An 11,897-nucleotide genomic window follows, 5' to 3' on the forward strand; every position below is an offset into this window, starting at 1 on the left:
TTTTGGGTACACTGGGGGGTGAATTTATCATGACCAATGCACCTAACCAATGCACACTGTGGGAGTAAACTGGAGCACCTGGAGGAATCCCACACAGACATGGGGAGAATGTGCAGACTCTGCACAGACAGTGACCAAAGCTGTAAATGGAAGCTGGGTCCCTGGCATTGTGAGGCAGCAGTGCTAACCACTGTGCCACCATGCCACCCTCCTGTTGTGTAGAGATTCTATGATTCTAACTAAAAAACAGATGACGATGTAAGGATCTTTATCAATACCTTCAAAGCAATTATGTTGTTTCTGGTTTGTCCTCAGGTGGATTAAGAAGGAAGAGATAGATTTGAGCAGTTAACATTTGGATGGGATCGGAGCCACTAACAGACTGGAAATGCCCCGAGGCGATTCGGTCAGTCAAAAGAGGTTTGTCTGAAGCATGAGATTGATGAACTCTTCCATGTCCACAGTGCCATCACCATTAGTGTCCACTTCTTTGATCATTTCCCGCAAGTCCTGGTGTGAGAAGTGGACGCCTGCGGATTTGCAAGCAGCTTTGAGATTGTCAAAGGTTATCTTCCCGTCTCCATCTGCAAATAATCACATTTACACACTTGCGTAAAGAGCTGTTTCTCCTCTTTCCTGCCTGATTTCTATTCTTCTCACCTATCCTTGCAATCTTGTTTACAGCAGAAGGCACAATATCTGCTGCAGCAAATCACTTATTGCTCTCCATCTACTGGGAGTCCAGCGAGAAGGACCTCTTCGGCAAAACTGAGGTATTTTGGTAACAAATCACACCGCCAACATCAGAAGTGTGTGCCGTACTGCTCACCAAATCACTGGATCTAATTCCCGATATTTAAAGTTTATTTATTAGTGTCACAAGTCGGCTTACATTCACACTGCAATGAAGTTACTGTGAAAATCCCCTAGTCGCCACACTCGGGTGCCTGTTCGGGTGCACTGAGGGAGAATTTAACACGGCCAATGCACCTAACGAGCACGTCTTTCAGACTGTGGGAGGAAACCGGAGCACCCGGAGGAAACCCACGCAGACACAAGGAGGATGTGTAGACTCCGCACGGAGAGTGACACAAGCCGGGAATCGAACCTGAAGCCAGAACTGAATCCTGGTTCCTGGTACTGTGAGGCAATAGTGCTAATGGCTGTGCTACCGTGTCGTCCCAAACCTGCAGGAAGCACTTCTGTTGTCTTGCCCTTGATAAGGTAAGAGGCAGTGGATGCAATTGGAATTGGCTATGATCTCACTGCCTAAGCAGCAGCTTGGGTGTGGAATTGGTAAAAGAATTCTCTGATTGGTATGTGTCCGCAGCTTTAGAAATGAGAGGAGGAAAGAAACTGCGGTAAACTCACCTGGGGTTAATTCATCAAAGAAATAATCATCAAATAGGCATCGACTGATTGTTAAATTTGAAAGATTGAATTTAGATTATTAACAACAGTCCCCCTTTTTTAAACACTTATCCCTGGGTGCTTGGTGGCACCTTGAGGATAACATGAGAACTGGCAGTACAAGATTTTCTTTTTGTTCATTTGTAGGGCAGGGGTGTCACTGGCTGGCCAGCATTTATTGGCAATCCCAAGTTACCCTTGTTCAGAGAGCAGTCAACCTCATTGCTGTAGCTCTGGAGTCACATGTAGGCCAGATCGGGTAAGGACAGCAGATTTCCTTCCCCAAAGGACATTAGTGAACCAGATGGGCTTTTCCAACATTGGGGTTTCATGGACATCAGTAGGTTCTTAATTCCGGATATTTTTGCTGAATTCAAATTCCAGCATCAGTCGTGGTGGGATTCGAACCCGGGTCCCCAGAACATTACTGGATTAGTAGTCTAACGATAATATCACTAGGCCATCGTTTCCCCCAAAAGCAAACAATATGCTATCATGCGTAAAGAGCTGGCAGAATAGACTTCACCATTACTAGTTGCATTTGTATACCCCAGAGGGGCAAATTTTCCCATTCCATCTGCCACAGGAATCGTAGCGAGCCAGGGGTGGAGGTGGAGTGGGGGATGGGGGTGGGGGAACGGGTGGACCATGGAAAAGTCCGTTGACTTCGGGCGGGGATTTTCAGGTTTCAGGGTGAGTGAAGCTGGAATATCCTGCTCAAAACCTCATGCTATTTACTGTAAGGACATGTTATTGGACCCAGATCTGGAGACATACGCCTAAATCCCAAAATGGCCACTGGGAACTTAAATAATTACATAAATCTTGGGAAAGTCTCGAGTGTCAGTAATGGTGATCGTAAAACAGCCGGATTGCTGGAAAACCCCAAATGGCTCACAATGAAAGAGAGGATTACATGCCCCCGCTCCACCCCAGTCCCCCCAGGGTGGCGGAGGCAGCTCACCATTGGCTGCTGGCGGGATCTTCCTGTCCCACCAAAGCTAATGCTGTTTTGCACAGCTCGTAGGCTATGTAACCAGGGTGCCTGCCGACCAATAGCGACCTGCCTCAGCTGCTGGAAAACCTGCTGTGAGGGGCAGGGGTGGGCGTGTAAAGTACCAGTTAAGGACTATCAGGTATATAGCACCTTGCCTGACCACCGGATGTCTCAAAGTGTTTTACAGCCAGATTGTTCATTGCTGAAATTGTTGTGATGCTTTTCTGGGGTGGGAGGAGGGAGAGTTCCAGGATGGGGAGGGGGTGTTGGGGGGAGTGGGGGAGGGTGGGGGAGAGGGCAGGGAGGGGATCCAGTTAAGGGCCAGTAATGTTTTGTTTAAAGTAGGTAAAGTTTGAGTGTCAAGGTCAAATGAAGAAAGGTGCAGATTCTATGGGTTTGGAAGAAACAAAAATAAACTTTATTACACAAGTTCAGAAAGATAAATCAATTTACAGCATCTATCTTATACTCCCACATTGAAGGTAACTATGAGTACACATGAATATACGGCACATAAGTGTCACACCAACTACACAATCGATGACAGTTGCAACCAAAACAGATTCCATGGATTTCTCAAAAAGCTACCATTGTCATGTTGTGAACCAACCAACGTCACTTGGGTTTCCAATCTTCAATGTTGCCCAGTGATCAGTCCTGATGTGTTTACAGGAATTACAGGAACATTACTCACCGCAATCAAATAGACTGAATCCCTGTTTGATCTCCTCATAGGTGTCTCTGGAATCTCCCTGCCGCTCCACTACAATCTGAAGGAAGTCCGAGAAACTTACTTTCCTGTAGAAAACACAAAATTAAGAAGCAGGGGAGTTTTCCAATGCGCATATCCTCAGTTGTGCCACATAATAAATGACCAAAAAGTAAAACTGAGAAAGAAAAATTGCAATGAAAGTAAGACAAAAAACAACTGAACTTCGAAAAGAGATGGCAGGTCTGTCACATGAGGAGAGACTAAATCATTTTGGATTATATGCAGTGGAATTTAGAAGAGTGAGAGGGAATCTCATAGAAACTTACAAAATTCTGATAGGGCAGATTCAGAAAGAAAGTTCCTGATTGTGGGGGGAGTCCAGAACTAGGAGTCATAGTTTAAAGATAAAGGGTAAACCTTTTAGAACTGAGGTGAGGGGAAATTTCTTCACCCAGAGGGTGGTGAATGTGTGGAATTCACTACTACAGAATGTAGCTGAGGCCAAAACATTGTGTGATTTCAAGAAGAAATTAGATATAGCTCTTGGGGCGAAAGGAAGCAAGGGATACGGGGTGGGGGGGCGGGGTGCGATGGGGGGGATCAGGTTATTGAGTTCGATGATCAGTCATGATCAAAATAAATGGCGGAGCAGGGTCAAAGGGCCAATTGGCCTACTCCTGCTTCTAGTTTCTATGTTGCTAAGAGACATGGAAGCAATGGGCTTCCCAGTTTTCTCAGCAGGGGGAGGAGGCTTCGGTAAGGGATTGGAATAGACGGGTTAAGAGGTTTCTATTACCTGGTCAGACCTAGTGATGGCGGGGCACTGTAGTTGGCCTCAGTACCTCTAGACTATGAAAGGAAAAAAATCTGCAGGAAGTAGTTGAGACTCCTGGGTGGTACGCAATGGCATAAGGAACCTTCATTGTAACATGGCCAAATGGGGTGACTGTCAACCTGTAAATCCTTCCAACACACCTGTGGCAGGCATTGTGAGTGAGAAAGTCTCTTGGGTATGGTGGGGAAAGCAGGAATGGCATCCAGTTGTAAAAAATTACCATCAAATGGCCTCCTGCTGCACTAAGGATTCATAGAATTATAGAACCCTGTAGTGCAGAAGGAAGCCCTTTCGGCCCATTGAGTCTGCACTGACCACAATCCCACCCAGGCCCTACCCCCATATCCCTACATATTTTACCCGAAAAGAGCTGACGTTTCGAGTCCAGTCCTTTGCCAAAGTTAAAAGGCGTAGAAATGGGGAGATATTTATACTGCAGGGAGAGGGAATGAAAGATGAGTCGTAGCCACAGGAAGCAGGGGAAAAGGCTGCTAACGGCTGTCCACAGAGAGAGTGTGAACGGCCAAACGGCTGAGAAGCTAGAATGAAGATGTTGGGAGAGTGAGCGGGGGGGATGTGGAAATGGATGGAACAGAGGTAAAATGTAGAAAAGGGGAAGCAAAGGGGGAGAAAAGGTAAGGGAAGGAGGATAAGATAGGGGAAAGAGTGGGGGGGAATGAAAAATGAAGAAAAACAATAAACAAAAGGTAGAAAACAGTAAGAATAAATTAAATAAAATAAAAACAAATGGGTTGAGGTGGGGTAGAGCTTTTATCCAATATTTTTAAAAGTTTAAGTTAATTTATCAGTGTCACAAGTTGGTTTACATTAACACTGCAATGAAGCTACTGTGAAAATTCTTTGTAAGCCATCAATTATTGTGACAGAAATGCTGATTGCCACAGTGAAATAAGACCGTTATTCACTACACTTACTCTTCTTTCAACTCCTCCAAATTCCTCAGAGATTTCCTCAGTTCCTGGTGGCTCACACCAAATCCTAGGGTCCGCAGAGCTGCATAAACCTCATTTGCATTAAGGTACCTGAATAAAAGAGGGAATTGATACAGGTGAAGCATTTTCTAAAGTTAAATAAATTAAACCCCGTGTGTTTCAGACTGTACTTGGCCGCAGTGTCAGTTTTCGATATGTACTGTCTGATTAAAATCAATCACAAATTGGTCTGCATTAACAACAACAGCACTCTGCATTTATATAGCACTTGCCCTTAGTGAAATGGCCCAAGTTGCTTGCACAGGAGTGTTATCAAACTAAACATTTGACACCAAGATACATAAGAAGATATTAGAGTAGATGACCATAAGTTTGATCAAAAGCAGCATGATGGTACAGTGGTTAGCACTGCTGCCTCACAACTGTAGGTTCCTTTGAACCTACACCTCAACATAAGTCCAGAAGTGTAGTGACCAGGAGAATCAATTCTACACTTGTTCTGTTCACTTTTGAAACTGAGAGAGTTTTTCTTCACCTGTTGCTTCATGAATTTTATCTCCTCTTCTACCTCCTCCTGACCTGACCCTGTTAACCACTTACAGCCAGCACTGGCTATCCTCCTGGATTAACAGGATAGGGGTGCAGCTTAGAGTTGCTCCTGGCTTAGCTGAGTTGTGGAGCGTTCCCCCCTGATTCCACCCCAAGACCACCCCATCCACTGCACTTCCATGTCCATTGCCACTGAAACCAGGAAGGGAACATGACGTTCCCTTCCAGCTGCACTCGCCCTCAAGATTGGAATTCCTGCTGGAGATTGACAAAATTTTCTGTCTCGCCTGCTATGATCCCCATGGCCAGGTGAGATGGGAAAGTTCTGCCCCAAGACTCCCGAGAAGGGAGGCACTGTGGCACAGTGGTTAGCACTGCTGCCTCACAGCACCAGGGACCCAGGTTTGATTCCTGGCTTGGGTCATTGTCTGTATGGAGTCTGCACGTTCTCCCCGAGTGGGTTTCCTCCGGGTGTTCCGGTTTCCTCCCACAGTCCAAAGATGTATGAGTTAGATTGATTGGCCATGCTAAATTGCCCCTTCGTGTCAGGAGGTTTATGAGTAGAATTGTAGGGATAGGGCTTAGGTGGGATTGTGAGTCAACTGCATTGCTGTGAGTTTGGGGTCACATGTAGGCCAGGTCAGGACATTAGTGACCCAGATGGGTTTTTCTGACAATGGTTTCATGGCCATCAGTAGACTCTTAATTCCTGATATTTTTTAGTGAATTCAAATTCCACCAGCTGCTGTGACAGGATTCGAACCTGGGTCCCCAGAACATTAGCGGAGTTTCTGGATTAATTGTCTAGCGATAATACCTCTCAACCATTGTCTCCCCGCAGACCACAACACCTGAAGTTGTTTGGGTACTTCTCCCCTCATGGACTGGCCTGCTATTATCTGCATTTGTCGCTCTTGTTTTAGCCTTGATGTGGGTGCTTTCTTCTCTCTGTGAGCCCAATGATATCCGGACAGTTTCCTTTCACACTCACCCTGTGTTGTTCAGGTCCGTGGTGTCAAACACCAGCCTGAGATCCCTGATGTCCTGGGCTGTCAGTTCCTGGTGGATTTTGTCGGAGAGTTTTCCCCGAACCATCTCCTGCTGTTCAGCTTTCCACTCCTGGAGAAAAGCCAATATCTGTAGAGGAAGGAATATCGAAGAGATCAAAGGCCGCCAGGTTCCACGGTAGCTCAACCACCAAGGACACCAACACTTGCCTTTAACATATTAAAAAATATTCCAAGGCCCTTAACAGAGGTGCGATCAGAAAACAAAATGACTGAACCAAGACCAGTGTCCAAAAGCTAGGTCATCAATGTAGGTTTTAAACAATGGCTTAAAGCAGGAGAGAGAAAGATGGTAAAGGCCCAGATTTACGTGGAGTCAGAACGACTCTGGAACTTTTAAAAAAAGGCAGATGGTACCCAGTTCCTGGATTTCCACCTCTGTCCCTGACAGATTCCCAGAGAAAAGCACAGATCATTAGACTCACGTGCTGATGCACATTCACGCACATACACTCACAAACACACACACACTTACGCACACTCACACACATACACTCACAAACACACACACACTTACGCACACTCACACACATACACTCACAAACACACACACACTCACACACATACACTCACAAACGCACACACACTTACGCACACTCACACACATACACTCACAAACACACACACACTTACGCACACTCACACACATACACTCACAAACACACACACACTTACACACACTCACACACATACACTCACAAACACACACACACTTACGCACACTCACACACATACACTGCAATGCAACAGGACATAGACAGGCTGGTAGATTGGGCAGATAGATGGCAAATGGAATTTAATCCGGAGAAATGCGAGGTGATGCACTTTGGCCGGAATAATGTGGAGGGGAGTTATACAATAAAAGGTAGAACTATCCGGAGTATAGATACGCAGAGAGACCTGGGGGTGCAAGTGCATAAGTCCCTGAAGGTGTCGGTACAGGTGCAGAATGTGATGAGGAAAGCGTATGGTATGTTAGCCTTCATAGGAAGAGGTATAGAATATAAGAGTAGGAGTTTGATGTTGCAGTTGTATAGAACGTTGGTTAGGCCTCACTTGGAGTACTGCGTCCAGTTCTGGTCGCCGTACTACCGGAAGGATGTAGAGATCCTGGAGAGAGTGCAGAGGAGATTTACCAGGATGTTGCCTGGTATGGAAGGGCTGTCTTACGAGGAAAGATTGGATGAACTTGGGCTGTTTTCCCTTGAGAGACGTCGGCTGAGGGGGGATCTAATAGAGGTTTATAAGATTATGAAGGGGATAGATAGAGTAAATGGTGGTAAGCTTTTTCCGCTACAAGAAATGGATAGAACGAGGGGTCACGGGCTTAGGGTGAGGGGGGCTAGGTATAAGACAAATATTAGAGGGCAGTTTTTCACGCAAAGGGTAGTGGGGGTGTGGAATGCACTGCCGAGTAAGGTGGTGGAAGCAGGCACGCTAGGGTTGTTTAAGAGTCACCTAGACAGCCATATGAGCGGGCTACATATAGGGGGATATAGTAGGCCTTACTGAACATTGTAGGCTTGGGAATACGTTTTGCCTCAGGAATGTTAGTCTTTGCCTGTTTAATAGTGAATTTTTTTGTCTCCACAGGCATTTAAGTCCAGCAAGGGGCATGCAGGCGGCAGGTTGTAGTGGGCTGCTCTTGGATGTTGCTTCGGGAGTTGCCTATTGCTTCATGTCGTTAGTGTGCTTAAACTGGACCATCTCAAGGGCAACATGACAGCTCAGAGACTATCTCTGTTGCTGTGCGGACACATGGATTTGGGCCTGTGTCTGTGGGAGTTTGCACGTTCTCCCCGTGGTTGCGTGGGTTTCCTCCGGGTGCTCCGGTTTCCTCCCACATCCCCCAAAGATGTGCTTTTAGGCTGATTGATTGGGTACTAAAATTGTCCCTAAATTGGACCTCCCTGATCCTCGCACGTTAGGCGTAGACTAAAATCATGAATAGGTCACTGAGATAGTAGGACGGCGGCGCGGGCTCGTTGGGCCGAAGGGCCTGTTTCCCGTGCTGTGTTGTTCTTTGTACTTACGCACACTCACGCACATACACTCACAAACACACACACACTTACGCACACTCACGCACATACACTCACAAACACACACACACTTACGCACACTCACACACATACACTCACAAACACACACACACTTACGCACACTCACACACATACACTCACAAACACACACACACTTACGCACACTCACACACATACACTCACAAACACACACACACTTACGCACACTCACACACATACACTCACAAACACACACACACTTACGCACACTCACACACATACACTCACAAACACACACACTTACGCACACTCACTCGCGTACACTCACAAACACACACACACTTACGCACACTCACACACATACACTCACAAACACACACACTTACGCACACTCACTCGCGTACACTCACAAACACACACACACTTACGCACACTCACTCACGTACACTCACAAACACACACACACTTACGCACACTCACACACATACACTCACAAACACACACACACTTACGCACACTCACACACATACACTCACAAACACACACACACTTACGCACACTCACTCACGTACACTCACAAACACACACACACTTACGCACACTCACACACATACACTCACAAACACACACACACTTACGCACACTCACACACATACACTCACAAACACACACACACTTACGCACACTCACACACATACACTCACAAACACACACACACTTACACACACTCACACACATACACTCACAAACACACACACACTTACACACACTCACGCACATACACTCACAAACACACACACACTTACACACACTCACACACATACACTCACAAACACACACACACTTACGCACACTCACACACATACACTCACAAACACACACACTTACGCACACTCACTCGCGTACACTCACAAACACACACACACTTACGCACACTCACTCACGTACACTCACAAACACACACACACTTACGCACACTCACACACATACACTCACAAACACACACACTTACGCACACTCACACACATACACTCACAAACACACACACACTTACGCACACTCACACACATACACTCACAAACACACACACACTTACGCACACTCACACACATACACTCACAAACACACACACACTTACGCACACTCACACACATACACTCACAAACACACACACACTTACACACACTCACGCACATACACTCACAAACACACACACACTTACACACACTCACGCACATACACTCACAAACACACACACACTTACACACACTCACACACATACACTCACAAACACACACACACTTACGCACACTCACACACATACACTCACAAACACACACACTTACGCACACTCACTCGCGTACACTCACAAACACACACACTTACGCACACTCACTCACGTACACTCACAAACACACACACACTTACGCACACTCACACACATACACTCACAAACACACACACTTACGCACACTCACTCACGTACACTCACAAACACATACACGCTTACGCACACACACACATACACTCACAAACACACGCACACTCACACACATATACTCACAAACACACACACGCTTACGCACACTCACACACATATACACTCGCAAACACACACACACTCCCAAACACATACATATACACTCCCAAACACACACACAGTCTCACACACACACACACAGACACGCTCACGCTCACACACACACTCACATACATTCAGATTGACACTCATGTGCACACACACACTCACATACACACTCACATATACACACATGCTCATGCACACACTTGCACACACTTACTGCAAATACACATACACTCACTTAGACACTCAGACACGCACACATACGCATACACACACGAAGACACATACATACACACAAACATATTGACACAGACACACACACACGTCAGAAACACATAGACAAGATGTGTTTCAAACTGGTACAGCCAATTTTCAATTTTAATCCTTTTAGTATTATCTTTCTTTTCACCTTCACTTGAGGTTCAGGTTTATATCTGAATGATATTCAGTCAGTGCGGTTCCTCTGGTGGTGCTAGTGGGCAGTGGGTGAAGGTGATTGTGAGCCGGTTAGTGTCTATGGATCAGTAAGGCAGTAACTTTGTTAGAAGGAGAGGAATATTTGGAAAGTAAAATAGCAATCAAATAGGATTATGGGGAGGCACTGAGGAATTGCCAAACATAAAAAGGTTTATTTTCAGCCACACAATTGTACCTGATGCCTTTTAGACTCCAAGCAGCACACACAAGATGGACAGAAAAGTTTATTTATTAGTGTCACAAGTAAGCTTACATAAACACTGGAATGAAGTTACTGTGAAAATCCTCTAGTCATCACACTCCAGTGCCTGTTTGGGTACACTGAGGGAGAATTTAGCATGGCCAATGCACCTAAACAACTTTTGGACTGTGGGAGAAAACCGGAGCACCTGGAAGAAACCCATCCAGACACAGGGAGAATGTGCAAACTCTGCACAGACAGTGACCCAAGCTGGGAATCGAACCTGGGTAGCTGGCGCTGAGAGGCAGCAGTGCGAACCACTGTGCCACCCACCCCAGAGTTCTTGGAAAAGAGCACCCACCAGGACAAACCTTACTGAGCATCCGCAAAACCTTTCCAATCAACTCTTGACAATGGGCCTTGATTTAAAATGACCAGAATTAAGTACCTTCTCCCTCAGCACAGATGGCGGGGGTACAAACTCAGCCTTTAGAGGTTCTGGAGGATTCTTATTCTTCTCTGAAGCTTTCTGAGGCTCTTTTTTGGTGACCTTTTTCTTCTTTTTCTTTACGAAGCTTTTCTTCTTTGGAGGCATTACGTGCCGATGTCACAATTGAGGTCTCCAGCAGCTTGGAGGAAAAGGTTTTAAACTTGGTTACTATTAGCAACTCAAGTCAACAATCTTGGCCTCCTACTGTAGGTTGGAAGTATATCACTAGAGGGTGCTGTTTGAACTCAAACCAGCTTTCTGCAAAGTGTGTGTCCCTGTAAATCAATTTACTGGACGAAACCTTTTGTCGATTAAATTAAATTGATGTTGGTCACTTTCCTACCTTTAGTCAGGACTTCATTCATTCTAATTTTTTTATTCATTGATGGGATGTGGGCATTGTTGGCTGGGCCAGCATTTATCGTAAGAAGTCTCACAACACCAGCTTAAAGTCCAACAGGTTTATTCGTTAGCAAACACCAATAGCTTTCGGAGCGCCGCTCCTTTGCCCGGTGTGTGGGAGAACTCTCCACTCACCTGACGAAGGAACAGCGCTCCCAAAGCTAGTGGCATTTGCTACCAAATAAACCTGTTGGACTTTAACCTGGTGTTGTGAGACT

The 11,897-nt window shown here is 45.8% G+C and overlaps 2 protein-coding genes across 2 annotated transcripts in view; one reads left to right on the forward strand and one right to left on the reverse strand.

The window, feature by feature from the left end:
- srm (spermidine synthase) overlaps window positions 1–433 on the forward strand; it is a 35,565-nt gene extending 35,132 nt beyond the window's left edge. Inside the window, exon 8 of the mRNA XM_080214964.1 lies at window positions 316–433. Within this exon, the coding sequence (XP_080071090.1) occupies window positions 316–324 (9 nt within the window). The 3' untranslated portion in view covers window positions 325–433. The remainder of the gene's footprint in view (window positions 1–315) is intronic.
- Window positions 412–11,626, reverse strand: LOC145360052 (uncharacterized). The gene is made up of 5 exons (XM_080214965.1): window positions 11,236–11,626; window positions 6,448–6,593; window positions 4,890–4,997; window positions 3,102–3,205; window positions 412–584 (listed from the first exon to the last, which is right to left on the reverse strand). Exons 1-5 carry the CDS (start codon window positions 11,380–11,382, stop codon window positions 412–414), a joined length of 678 nt encoding a protein of 225 aa, XP_080071091.1. The 5' UTR covers window positions 11,383–11,626.
- Window positions 11,627–11,897: the final 271 nt, after the last annotated feature.

The sequence above is a fragment of the Carcharhinus amblyrhynchos genome, chromosome 30, assembly GCF_965287045.1.
Source record: "Carcharhinus amblyrhynchos chromosome 30, sCarAmb.v2.hapA, whole genome shotgun sequence".
NCBI classification, from domain to species: Eukaryota; Metazoa; Chordata; class Chondrichthyes; order Carcharhiniformes; family Carcharhinidae; genus Carcharhinus; species Carcharhinus amblyrhynchos.

Excerpts from the sequence above, each read along its gene's own strand:
- LOC145360052 (XM_080214965.1), bottom strand. The coding sequence starts at position 11,382 with ATGCCTCCAAAGAAGAAAAGCTTCGTAAAGAAAAAGAAGAAAAAGGTC. Across the intron at positions 6,594-11,235 it reads CATCTGTGCTGAGGGAGAAG|ATATTGGCTTTTCTCCAGGA; the intron begins GTACTTAATTCT and ends CTTCCTCTACAG. Across the intron at positions 3,206-4,889 it reads TTGGAGGAGTTGAAAGAAGA|GAAAGTAAGTTTCTCGGACT; the intron begins GTAAGTGTAGTG and ends TGTTTTCTACAG.